General features: G+C 61.4%; 1 protein-coding gene across 1 annotated transcript; it reads right to left on the bottom strand.

The window, feature by feature from the left end:
• Positions 1-2,554: 2,554 nt before the first annotated feature.
• On the bottom strand, positions 2,555-13,435 carry LOC136055521 (unconventional myosin-Vb-like). Its single transcript, XM_065747315.1, has 36 exons — positions 13,409-13,435; positions 12,895-13,005; positions 12,516-12,678; positions 12,295-12,439; positions 12,013-12,169; positions 11,753-11,893; positions 11,526-11,607; positions 11,256-11,357; positions 11,054-11,166; positions 10,719-10,984; positions 10,511-10,592; positions 10,143-10,283; positions 9,947-10,069; positions 9,739-9,822; positions 9,193-9,330; positions 9,007-9,104; positions 8,813-8,899; positions 8,624-8,735; positions 8,119-8,330; positions 7,878-8,034; positions 7,539-7,778; positions 7,210-7,332; positions 6,688-6,828; positions 6,430-6,543; positions 6,075-6,308; positions 5,899-5,993; positions 5,536-5,722; positions 5,258-5,384; positions 5,008-5,145; positions 4,698-4,849; positions 4,506-4,595; positions 4,167-4,317; positions 3,215-3,485; positions 2,969-3,143; positions 2,796-2,876; positions 2,555-2,713 (listed from the first exon to the last, which is right to left on the bottom strand). The coding sequence occupies exons 1-36, from the start codon at positions 13,433-13,435 to the stop codon at positions 2,555-2,557; spliced, it is 5,019 nt and encodes a 1,672-aa protein (XP_065603387.1).

Below are 13,435 nucleotides of genomic sequence, written 5' to 3'. Positions count from 1 at the left end.
ATCCCACCCCTCTCCTCCCCCCAGCTCCCTCCTGCCCCAACCTCCGGCCCCGCAGCGTCCCCCAGCCGTGCATAAGCCATAAAAGAGGCCACAACGGGCGGCTCCTTGCTATGGGGAGGGGGATGTGGGTGCGGCGCTGGACCCCCCCTCCCCCCACACACACACAACACCCCATTCCTTCTTCAGCTGTGAGATAGCACAGGGCATCGCTACCCCACGCCCACGGGGCTAGAGGGCTGCACCCCAAACTGGGCAATGGGGTGGAGTTGCTCCTTCCCTAGTAAAAATGGAGGGACCCCAAAGACCCCTTCTGGCCCCCACAAGCAAGGAAAGCTGTGGGCTGGGGGGGGGTAGGTGATGGCCCCTTGTCCCCATCCCTTGTACATATGTAGATAGCTGTACATAGATGGGGCAGCTGTGCCCACACCCCGAAGGGCTATGGGGGCTGGGGGCTCTCCAGCTGGCGGTGGCATCACTGGGGCTGGAGGGCAGGGAGCAGCCCCCAGCCCCATTCCTGTCTTCCCTGCCCCGTGCTCCACCCTAGGTGCCAGGGTTGGGGCTGGGGGCACCCACAGGGCCTCCTTGGCACAAGAAAAACTCCTTCCCACCCCCAACACCCAAGAAGCCCTCCCCCATTCCCCATTCCCCATAATTTGTGTGATCAGTGGTGTGCGTGTCTGGAGGAGGAAGGGGGGGCAGGAGCACAGGGTCCCACCCACAGCCAGAATTCCCCCCTCCGAACTCAACATATACCTCTCAGCCCCACCCCTCCCCCACCCCCACGGACAGGGTACCCCACCCCAACCCTCCATCTCCTTTCTATAGGGTTTGCCTGGGACCAAAGGGTTTAGGTGTCCACTCTTTCTGTTCAATGTTTACACCCCTTTTCTAACTGCTGCTCCCGGGGGGGCTCAGCCCTGCCCCCACCCCCGTCCATGTGCCCCTCCCCACCCCATCCTGTTTGGCATGTGATGGAGACCCCACCACTCTCTGCTCCGTTCCCGTGTGTCTGTACCTCCCCCCGTAGCAGGGGCTCCCCTGGATGCATGACAGTGAGATGTTTTGCACTATTTTGACTTTTTTGGGCTCTGTAAAAATATTTTATTAAAACTGACATTAAAAAAAAAAAGAAAAAAAAAGCACATCACGAGTTTCATTGCCCTTCTCAACATATTCCAGGGCCTCAATGTCCTTCTTGTAGTGAGGGCCCAAAACTGAACACAATACTCGAGGTGCAGCCACACCAGTGCTGAGTAAGGGGGGATATCACCTCCCTGCTCCTGCTGGCCCCACTTTCTATTTAAAGCAGGCCAGGATGCTGTTGGCCCTCCTGCCCATCTGAGCACACCGTGGGCTCATGTTCAGCCGAGCACCAACCAACACCCCCAGGTCCCTTTCCACTTCACAGACATGAGGTTGTTCTGCTCTCCCTTGGGCTCACTATGAGTTCTGGTCCCTATGGGTTGACCTGTCCTCCCATTGACCTCTATGGGGTTCTGTGAGCTTTTACATGGATGCTATGGGACCCAAAGGTTGACCTGCTCTCCTGTAGGTCTCTGTGGGGCTCAGCAGAGCTCTCTAGGGCTCCCTCTGGTCACTGTAGGCCCTTAGAAGTTGACTTGTCCTCCCATCACTCCCCATGGGGCTCTATGAGCTCTTATGCGGATGCTATGAGGCCCTCTCGTCCACCTGGGCACACTGTCAGCTCACAATCAGCCGAGCACCAACCAACACCCCCAGGCCCCTTTCCTCTTCACAGTCATCCAGCAACTAATCCCCAAGCTAGCGCTGCATGGGGTTATTGTGACCAAAGTGCAGGATCCACCCTTGGCCTTACTGAACCTCATCCCATTGAGCTCGGCCCAGCAATCCAGCTCGTCCAGATCCCTCTGGAGGGCCTCCCTACCCTCAGGCACATCAACACAGCCTCCCAGCTTGGTGGCATCTGCAAACTTACTGAGGGTACACTCAATGCTCTGATCCAGGTCACCAATAAAGATATTAAACAAGATGGGCCCCAGTACTGACCCTTGGGGATCTCATCCAAGCTGATTTGCTCTATAAATTCCCCCGGTACCAAGGTCAGGCTGACAGGCCTGTAGTTCCCCAGATCCTCCTCGTAGCAAGCCTCCAATGGTCCAGGACCTCTCCAGATAACCAGGAGCACTGGTAGAGTGCCACAGATGGTGCCTACAGCTCTAAAGAGCCCTCCACCCACCCCCACGCCCAAGGGCAAAGCTTCAGCCAAGAAGTTAAAGAGAACGGGGTGATGCCCCATCCTCCCCCGCTGCATCCCACAGATGGGCAAGGACTGCCCAGCCCTACACACTAAAGGCATTGCCCTACAACCCGCTCTCCCCCCGCAGCCAGCCTCAGGCACTCAATTTATCTGCAAAGACTTTTATTAACATCAAAGTTATTAACATCAAAGCGTTAAAAAGAAGGTGTCAAGATCATGGCAGCTGTGCCCCAGAGGCAGTACCTGAGGGCTCCAGCACACGTCATGCACACAAAGCTGCATCCCATCCCATCCCATCCATGGGTCCCCACAGGCTCAGAGGCGCACGAGGAAGGTCAGGTCCACGGTGTCAGGGATGCGGAGCTCATTCAGGTGCAGTGGGGAGGGGGTGAAGGGCAGGTGCACGGGGAAGAGGTGGCTGGTGTCCACCAGGAGCTGACCGGGACCCTCCGCCTGCTGCTCCTGCAGCCGCTTCTGCAGGAACACAGCCCTCAGAAAGATGGTGGCCCAAAACCCAGAGCTAAGATCCCACCCCCAGCAGAGCCTCCTGCCCTACCTCCACACTGCTGATGAGGGCAGGGCTCACGCGCTCCTCCAGCCCAGCAGTCGGGGTGTACGACCGTAGGATCTTCACAACCTGGGGGAGGCACCGTGTGATGGAGCTGCAGGGGGCCCAGGGCTGCAACTCCAGAGGTCATCACATCCCCCCCCCTCCGCCCAGCCCCATACCTGCTGCGGGCTCAGCACGGTGCACAGGCTGCAGATGGCCCCCGCGTCCTCCTCCGTCGCCTTCTTCACCTGCAGTAGCTGTGCAGCCTGAACCAGCGGCTCCAGCATGTCACGGGCACCGCTCTGCTGCAGCCCCCGCGCCCGCAGCCACTGCTCCACCTGGCTGACGTTGTACCTACGGGGTTGTGGGGTCAGCAGGAGGCAGCCCCCCTGCCCTGGCTCCTCCCAACCCCACACAGGACCGACCTGAGCTGGATGCCGCGGCTCCAGGAGCACGCATCCTTCCTCAGCAGGAGGTAGTTGAGGGTGGTGCCACTGATGAGGAAGAGGAGCTGGCGCAGCAGCTGGTGTCCCACAGCTGGGGACAGCCCATGGAGCTCCAGCGCCTGCAGGAAGGAGCCCAGCTGCTGCAGGAGCTCGGGCAGCGTGTGGGCTGGGGGGGTCGAGGAGCGGCGGTGGGAGGGAGGGCAGGAAGAAGACAGGCCCTGGATGGTCTCACTCTCCAGCATTGCAGCAACTGGAGAGGGGAAGAGGAACGATCAGAGCATGGCTCGTTGGCTTCATGTCATCTCTAGCTGGAGATAGAGGAGCTGATGGGGGGGCTGTGCTCCTTGGATGAGAGAAGTGGGGCATGTGGGTGACGGAGGTCCGCAGAAGGGCTACAAATGCCTCCTCCCCCTTCATCTCCCCAAATGCCTCATCTGAGTTGGAATACTCCAAGGCCCAACCCCAGATCTCACCCCATGGGGAACTCAACCCAACACAGAGCCCCCGGTCACAGAAAACCAAACCCAACTCACAGCTCCCCTATGCACTGGATATGGGGAACCCAACCCAACCGGGCTTCAATCCAACCCACAGCCCCACCCCCACCACAGGAAACCCAACACATACTACAGCCCCATGGGAAACCTAACATACACTTAAGAGGAACCCAACCCACCCCAGAGCCCCCCACCATAGGGGGCCTAAGCCAACCTACAGTTCTCTTAAGGGGGAACCCTACCCACCCCACAGCCTCCTGAAGATGAATCCAACCCAACCTGAAGCCCCCCCCCCCCCCCCAAGTACAACCCAACCCAATCCAGAGCTGCCCTCTTAACAAGTGCCTCCCTTACATAGTGCTTCCCCCTCCCAAACCAGCACCAGGGCACCCCATGAGCCCCCAGCCCCGCTCCCCCCCAAGCCCCATCCATACCAATCATGGGCTTGAGGCACTTCTCAGCCGTGCGGACGAGCTGCTGGTACAGCTGCACTGCCAGCGCACCCAGGCTGCAGCAGGAGCCCTGCAGGTCCAGGTAGCGCAGGCAGTGCTCGTTCTGCTGCGCCGTGTTCCCCTGGTGACAGCTCTGTGGGCACAGCCAGCTCTGGGTGAGAGGTCCCTGGGTGACCCAACCCCCCCAGAGCCCACCCCAGGGCAACAGGATCAGCCCAGCATGTACACGAGCTGGGGGCAGCTGTAGCCTATAAGCAGAGCCCGTAGCCCCTGAGGTCCCCACGTCCCCACTCAGGGGGGTGACAGCCCCCAGCACTCTACCTCATCCCGGCCATACTGGCGCAGGCAGTTCAGAAGCTGGCAGGTGTTCGCAAGCCAAAGTGCCACCACATCAAAGTCATCGCTGTGCTTCTGTGTGGGGACAGAGCAAGCACAAGTGGGTCAGAGAGGCTCCAGGGCACCACAGCCCCATCCTACAGAGCCACGGGGTCCAGGCTGCAGCCCCCACACCACCTTCATGACCCTCTTGATGGCGTTGACGGCCGCATCCAGCAGTGAGCGGGCCCGTGGCTCGTCGCAGCAGCAGTCTGCGTGCCGGATGCAGAGGAAGAGGATGTAGGCTGGAAGCTCTGGTAGTGCCCCTGAGCCGCTCTGCGGGCGATAATCTGTGGGGGAGGGCACAAAGATGTGGGGTCAGGCAGCTACAGAAAGCAGAGCTGAGCCAAGTGCTGCCCTAGAAATTGGGGGAAGGAAGAAGCAGGACCCATCTCAAAGGAAAAAAGGGTTCTGTTGGGTAACACGGTCCCATTGACCCAAAGCCCACCTGTGATGATGGCCTTGATGATGCGCCCTTCATCCTCGAGTCTCCACGCCAGCATGGCCTGGGGCAGCCCCGATGGGGGTAGCACTATGGGGGATGCTCCCAGCTCCTGCCCCAGTGCAGTGGCCTCTTTCTTCATTGCTGGAGAGGAGCACAGGTCACATTCTGCTGTGTCCTGAGCCATGGGACTCGCAGCAGGTCCCACTTTAGGGTAAGTGATGCGTCAGCCCCAAAGCAGGCTGGTGCCCCCCACCCCTGTACCCCCCTTTCCCATGCAGGTACATGCCTGTAAACTCCTGGATCTGCTTTGTGTAGGTTCTCAGCTGCTTCTGCAGCTTCAGTGTGGTCCTCTCCTGTTTCTCCAGCTTCTGGGACAGCTCCTGAACAAGGACGGCCCTCATAAGGCTCAGCACCCCTCATTCAGCTTCACAACTCCCAGGAGATAGCTCCCCAGAAGGACAGTGCAGATGACCACAGGACAAGATAAGGGTATCCAGCTCTCTATCCTGTCTCCCCAGTTCCCCCCCTTACCCAGTTTTCCTCTTTGAGGCGCACGATGTGGTGCTGCAGCCCCTCCTGGCCCTGGTGCTGCTGCAGGTCCTGGATGAGGGCAGCCTGCTGCTGGCTCAGCTGCTTGAGTGAGCGGATGTCGAGGTGCAGCCCTTCCACCTCCTCCTCGTGGTGCTGCTTCTCCTCCTGCAGCTGGCTCACCAGCAGCCTGCACAGATGGGGAAACTGAGGCACCACTCTTTGGACTGAGGGTCCTTTGGGTCCCTTCCAACCCAACCCATTCCACAGCTCTGAGACATCGTGAGACATCAATCCCAACCCTTCGGGGTAGGGTTGGTCCCCTCAAACCAGCCTTCCCCAGAGCACCTATGGGGCTGCACTCACTTGTTGGCCACCTGCACCGCATCGTAGGCGTGCTTCAGGTCCTCCCCCACCGCCTTCTCAGGGCTCCGGCCCAACCCCAGCATCTCAGCGATGTTCTGCCAAGAGGAGAGCAGGGCAGGGTGAGGGCAGCCCTGGCAGCAGAGCTCTATCCCCACAGCTACGGGGCAGGGGCTCACCCTTCGCTTGAGGAAATCCAGGGGTTTCTTCTCCTCCTGCTCCATGGATGCTTTGCTCCTCCGCAGCTCCTCACGGGTGCGGGCCAGCTCCTCAGTGACAGCATTGAGCTGTCCCAGCAGCAGCAGGTACGCCTTCTCAAAGGGGTCCTGCCCCACACCGCTGTTAGGTGTGGGATCCCCCATGAGGTGGGGTTGGAGGACCTCAGGTGGGGACTGCCAGCGCTCCTCCAGCCCCTGGGGGGGGAGGGAGGGAGGTTGGAGCTGGGAGTTGACATCCCTGCAGCCACCGCACCGGGACCACAGGACATCATGGGAAGGGATGCTTCTATTTGTCACCTCCACCATCACTGCTAACCTCAGCCTGCAGGTCAGAGCCATCCCGAGAAGGGGCAGTGGACATGGAGGACAGGTAGCTGCTCTCAGAGCCCAGGAAGCTCTCGGATGAAGGAGAGCGTCTGAGAGTGCTTTGCTGATGGGAGAGAAGAGGAACAGAGTTGTTCCCCACACCCCAAGCAGCCACTACCTTGTCTCCCATCTCTCATGGGGAGACAAGGATAGGTCTGGGTGGAGAACACAACAGCTCAGTGGGGCTGAGCCCCCCACAACCCCTCACCCTATGGAAGGCCATCTCATCCCGCAGGTTCTCGTAGCCCTGCTCCAGTCGGGCGTACTCCTGCACCAGGCTCTGGTAGCGTGCCCTCTCCTCCTCCAGCTCCTGCTGCAGCCCCCGGCTCTCCCGCGCCGCACGCTGATGCTGTTCTGTGGGGAGATGGACACACGGGGACACGGTGAGGGTGCACAGAGCCTTGTGTAGGACAGGGACATGGGGACCCTCCTACCTTCCAGATCCTGCGACTGCTCCAAGGTGCGCTGGATCAGAGCATCTCTCTCTTCTCCCAGGTGCAGCTTCACAGCTTCCACTTCTGCCAGGCGCTGCGGGGAGAGCAGAGGGACACATGCAGCCCAGGGGCCGCCCCATGGGCACTCCACACCGTGACCACAGCCCAAAGTGGAGCACAGAGCCATCGCCCCCAGCCCCACATCAGACCTGCCGGAGCTCCTCCACCTCCCGGGCCAGGTGGCTCTCAGCACTGTGCCTCTCCAGCTCGGCCAGCCGCTCCTGCAGCTGCTGCACCTGAGCGTTGTGCACTGCATCCTCCCGCAGCCACCGCATCTCCTCCCGCAGCCGCTGCACCTCCTCAGCGTGAGCAGCGTTCAGCGCTGAGAGCTGCTCCACCAGCTGCTGCTTCTCCTGGGCCTGGGGGCAGCGAGTAGCAAAATGAGGTTGGGAAACAGGCACCCCACCCCAAAGGGAACACAGGCAGCCCAATCCACCCACGTGCAGTGATGGGGTAACCCCCTCAGGCATCACCCCATGCAGAGCTCCAACAGAGAGCCCTCCATTGGGACAGGGCAACCGCTGCACCGCAGACCCAGGAGCAGAGGGAGAACTGCGGCACCCACCTGCTCATCCAGCCTGCACTGCAGCTGCATCACCTTGATCTCCATGCCCTTGTGCAGCTGCTTGTAGTGCTCCACTGAGCGTGCCTCCGCGCGCAGCCGGCGCAGCTCACGGCGTGCCCGTGCACGGCGGTAGCAGCACTGCAGGTAGAGCACAGCCCTGCGCAGACGGACGTAGCGCTGACGGACCAACCAGCCCCGCACGGCAGCCTGGAGCACCACGGCTTTCTGGTGCTGCACCATCTGTGGGGAGACACAGGAATCAGCGCTACGCTGCCACAAGATACCCCGCACCCCATGCCATGCAGGAGGGCACCAAGTCCGGCTCTGCCCTGCTCCTACCTGGCGGTACAGGCATCGAGCAAACATCCCCCGGCTGAAGGCCTGGATGGTGAGGGCAGCCCGGCGCACACGCAGGTAGGAGCGCCGAGCCAACATCATCCTCACATTTTTCTGTAGCACCACCGCAGCTCTGCTCCTCCGCAGCTCAGCCGTGAGCCTGCAGCAGGGTGCAGGAGCTGAGCGCAGGGTGGGTCCATCCCCCCACCTTCATACCCCCTGGGCTCGGCTTGTCACACCTCACCTGCGTGCCAGCATGCCCCGGGTGTAACGCTGCAGGCACACGGCTGCAGCACGAACGCGCCCGAAGCGCCGCCGTGCCAGCCAGCCCCGCAGGTGCTGCTGCAGCAGAGTGCACGCTGCACGCACCCGGCGGCACCGCTGCTCCTCCAGGAACGCCACCTGCCCAGCACGGAAGAACACCTTGCTCTTCCCGCAGCGGTACGTGCTGGGGTCCTGCGGGAAAAGCAGAGCGGGATGCAGAGCAGGGCCTCAAAGAGGTCCCCCTAAAGGGATGCTCCGTGACCTCCCTGCCGGATGCGGAATGGCAGTCCCTCCCTGTCGTGTACACCCCACTGAGGGCCCACGCTGGAAAGAGGAGGGGGAGAAGGATGTGCAAGGGATGCCTGAGGGACCCCGAGGGATGGGGAGAAGCATGAGCAAGGAACGCTTGGGGGAGCGCAAGGAATGGGAAATAAAACCACACACACAAGGGATGCATCTGGGGTGACCCCACTGCAACCCCTTACTTTCAGCAGTCTCTCCAAGGCAAGGCTGCAGCTCTGCTTCGCATCAGTGCCTACCAGCTCCTCCCTGCTCAGCAGGGCCCTGTACCGCTCAAAGAACTCCTGGTACGTCCACCTGTGCAAGCATAGAGGGAATCAGGGGGTGCTGCAGCCACAGGGAACCCCCCAGGGTGCTGGGAGAGCATGGGGTACCTGGAGGGGTAACCAGCAGCGCTGATCCGGATGGTCTCCAGCACTCCACAAGCTCTCAGCTGCTCCACCGCTCTCCTGGAGTCAAAGCTGGGGCAGAAATGAAAGGTTTATCCCATCCGGGCATCAGCTGGGGGTGTGCACGTGGGGCAGGAGGGATGCAGCTCAGAGGGGTGGCACAGCCCCACGGCACTCACACGAAGGGCAGCTTGCTGTCGTTGGGTTTGATGCAGCGGACGTAGTGCGGTGTAGTGCTGCCCAATGTCTCCATCAGCCGCCGCAGGGAGGATTTGAACTGTGGAGGAACAACAGGACGGTGCTCAGAGCCCCCCAGCACACAGCAGGATCCCACCCCTCCCCCCAGGGCTGTCCCTGCCCCATACCTGGCTGGAGATGGACTTCTTACTCTTCTGGGTCCCAGGCATTGACCTGCGGCTGGGGCGGCCGGACCTGGGCCCACTGGACCTGCGGGACGTGGGGCCATCCCCATCCTCCAGGAAGAGCTCAGTGAGCAGCGCAGACTGCGTGGAGTGGGGCCGTGAGAGCCGGGCAGGGGCAGCAGCGAGCATCACACCATGCACACAGAGCCATCGCTGCAGGACAGCCCCACAGCACAGCACACTGCCCACATGTGCCAACCCCCATGAGAACCCCAGTGCAAGCCACAGACACCCTGCCATGAGAGCAGCCCACAGTGTCCCAGAGATTGCCCTTACCTTGGGCCAGGGCCACGCAATGCAGGAGAGAAGTGACAGTGTTACCAACCTGGGGGCAGCAGGACCCAACCCTCCCCTCCCCCCACAGGGAGATGACCAAGGCATCATACACCACACACCTCAAAATGGGACCGCCCCTGGCAGTGGGGTGGGGGGCACCCACAGCTCCCACCTCCCACACCACAGCCCCCTCCAGCCCTGGGATGCACACACCTTGCTGGCTCGCAGCAGCCCCACCAGCTCCTCGGGGACGGTGTCCCTGTTCTTCTCCACAAACCCATTGCACTGGTACTCCACCTGACATGGGACAGGGCCAGCACGAGGTTATCCCGGGACCTTCCCAGCCCCGTTTGGTGTGGGGCTCTTGGAACAAGTCCCTGAGGAGCCAGAGCCGCCCAGGGGCCCAGCATGGCTCTCCTACCTTGCCAGCAAAGTGGCACACGACAAAGGCATCTGTCGGCCTCTTGGGCTTCTGGAAGTGGGAGCTGCCAAGGTGGGTCTGGTACAGCTTCTGGGCCCAGCTCCCATCACTGCCCTGGGGCATCTGAAGAGCAGAGGGGTCAGGGGGTTGGCCAGGGGCTCCAGAGAGCTGCAGTGCTGCCATCACCCCAACCCACCTTGCATTCCTCGTTCAGCAGGTCCAGCACACCCAGCCGGCCCTCAATGAGCTCGATGCATGGCTGGTTGTCACAGAAGTCAATGAAGACCCAAGGAATCCCTTCAGCCACATACTCCTCCTGCTCCAACTTGAAGACATGCTGGAAGGATGGGAGAGCACAGCAGGACCAAGGTGAGGGCGGAGGTTTGCACAGGGCAGCCCTTCTCCCTGAGCTTCTGGAGAAGAGAGTGCTCCGTGCTTGGGGCTCCAGCCCCAGGTTTCAGGGGAGCAGCCACATTCCCAGGGCAGGAGGTCAGAAGGAGCAGCACAGTGGGCCACAGGGAGATGTGCTGCCTCCCACTGAGGAGACATCTGGGTGAAACCCACCAGGTTGAAGAGCTGCTGCAGCTTCTCATTGGCGTAGTTGATACAGAACTGCTCAAAGCTGTTGAGGTCAAACATCTCAAACCTGTGGGCAGCAGAGAGCTGGCTGGAGCAGGACACTGCCACCGTCCCAACCCCACCGTGGAGTTGACCCAACCGTGGTCGGAGGAGGACCATGCTCTTCCACAAGGAGAAGAAGAGCTGTCCTTACCCATAGATGTCCAGGATGCCAATGGAGGTGTGGTGGCCCTCTGGTGAGCGCAGGGCACGGTTAACCCTGCTCGTCATCCACCTGAAGACCTGCCCATACATGTGCTTGGCCAGGGCATCCCGGGAGTCCAGCGCCTGCTGCCTGGTGAGCGGCTTCAGGTAGGTCTCACCTGCCGTCACCAGCTTGCGGTGGCAGAGCCAGCGTGTCACCTGCACCTCCTCAATGCCCAGCAGCGCACAGAACAGCCCCAAGGCCTCGTTGTTGGGCTGCAAAGGGACAGAGCGGTCACCAGCAGTGCTGGGACGTGTGGGGACACACACAGAGCTCTCGCCCACCTCCACAGAGCAGCCGTCCCCGTGGCGGTCCCTCCCTCTGATGGTGACATTGCCCAGATGCAGGATAGCAGCGAGGATGGCAAAGAGCTCCAGCTGGTCGGCTTCAGGGACACCTGTGGGCACAGAGAGAGGGGTTGGGGTCAGACCCTGGGGACACCTACCCCATTGCTTCCCCCCAACCCGCACCCAGCCAGAACAGTACCCAGGAGGGAGAAGGCAAGCCGTGTGCTGTCCAGGTCAGATGCATCATCCGTGCCCACACTGCACCGGCCCTGCTGGGTGTAGTAGAAGGTCTCCGCCCCACCTACAGTGAAGATGCATGGGTGATGAGAGCAGCACGGCCCCACCGGGCTCTCAAGCACCCCCATCCCATGGGGCAGCACACTCAGCCAGCAGCCCCAAGGGTCAGGGGGAAGGCAGAGCACTGACATCACCGTGAGGACAATGGGGGGGGAAAATGTGGAGCACTCACGCAGATGCAGACCCCGCAGCTCAGGCAGGGCAGCTGAGGCACAGAGCTGATAGAAGATGTGGTAGTTCCGCTCCGCTTTTGCCTGCGGAGGAGTGAGAAGAGCACTGAGCACTCCCCAGAGCGGGCACAAGGGGATGTTTTCCCCTCCCAGTTCAGTTGAGCAGCAGTGGGGCTGTGTGCCCAGCACAACAGCCATGGCCAACCCTTGTCCCTGTGCAGAGCCCCACCTGGAAGGTGACACGGGACTTCTCCAGCAGGTAGGTCTTGATGGTGGCCCCCATGACTCGGGCATGGCTGAAGCCAATTTCAATGTACTTCCCAAAGCGGCTGCTGTTGTCGTTCCTGGTTGTCTTGGCGTTCCCGAAGGCCTGGCAGGAGGAAGGCTTTGGATCTCCAGGTGCTCCAAGGGAGGCCAACCCTCTGCACCACCCATCCACCTCATCAAGGGCGGAGGGCCACAGGAAGGGTTTGGGATGGGGGGACGCACCTCCATGATGGGGCTGGAGGCCAGCACCTTCTCCTCCATGCTGGAGTCACCCAGGCCACCCCCAACAGCGGTGAAGTATCTCATGGCATACTTGGCTGAGGCGGTTTTCCCCGCTCCTGACTCACCGCTGATGATCAGGGACTGATTCCTACCAAACCTGGAAGGGAACGCGAGCCCTTGAGCCCTCGGGATGGTTTCAATGGGGTTTCAGCCCTTCCCCACCACGACCCAACCTTGGTGCGACACAGCCCCATGCCGAGGTCTCCCACGGGGATCTCTCACCTCACCATCTGCCTGTAGGCCTCCTCTGCCAACGCGAAGATGTGGGGGTCCATATCCCCCATCTCCCGGCCGCTGTACGCGTAGATCACCTCCTCCTCATAGATGGGCAACGGCTTGTAGGGGTTGATGGCCACCAGGATGATGCCTGCAGGACGGGCTCAGGGCTCGCACAGGGAAGGGGCAGGAGGGCACTGAGTCGGGGTGGGGGTACGGGGGCTCACCGCAGTACGTGTAGATGGCGTTGGCCTCCAGGAAGCGCACGCGGAGTGAGTGCAGCACGGCCGGCTCATGCAGGTGGCTCAGGGCCACCAGGTCATCCTTGCCCGAGAGGCACTCGGGGTTGCAAAGGGGCGGCAGCTGGGAGCCCAGGGGGTAAGCAAGAGGCTGTGGGGTTGGGGACAGAGTGAATGCTGAGCAGGGACAGACAGCCCCCAGGTGGGCAGGGGACACGGCCACAGTGAGCCACATTCCTGTATGGCCACTGTGCACGTTGCGGCCTCCCCACCCACAGACACGGGCTGGTTTGGGGTGCAGAGCTGATCTCATCCTGGGACATCAGCTGTGTAACAAACAGGGGACCCCGCACAGCCCCAGCCTCACCGAGCCATCCTCCAGGCGGAGCTGCAGGACGGAGTCTCCTTCCTCATAGCCCTTGGTTATCTCTGCTGCTCTCCAGACATGAACGCAATCAGGGATCCAGACCCGGGCACCCTGGGTTGGGGGCACAGGAGCGACACCCTACAGACAGCCGCGAACCCAAGCAACCCCCAGCACAGCTCTGCACGCAGCCCAGCACTCAGCATCCCCCCAGCTGCACGGGGAGGCAGTAGGGCTGCCACACAACCATCCAAGAACAGAGCACAGCAGCAAAAGGGCTCAAAACTGACTGCAGGCACTCAGAAATAGGGCTGGGGGATACTGCAGTCCCAAAGTCCCTTTTGGATCTACCCCCTGCCTTTCTGGTAAGGAAACAGCTCTACTCTGCTATAGGATATCCCAGAAAAGGGGGTCACAACACCCAGATCCCACTGCCGCATCTCCACCAGCACGCAGGGATGGGGCAGATCCACGTGGGGTGGGACAGACCTTCCCTTCCCACCCCTCACAGCCTCACCTGCCCATAGGGCCGCCCTGCCGCCAT

The sequence above is a fragment of the Cyrtonyx montezumae genome, unplaced genomic scaffold, assembly GCF_038088225.1.
Source record: "Cyrtonyx montezumae isolate F1298 unplaced genomic scaffold, pur_monq_1.0 scaffold_44, whole genome shotgun sequence".
In the NCBI taxonomy this organism is placed as follows: domain Eukaryota; kingdom Metazoa; phylum Chordata; class Aves; order Galliformes; family Odontophoridae; genus Cyrtonyx; species Cyrtonyx montezumae.
This window is presented reverse-complemented; position numbering and strand designations above follow the sequence as displayed.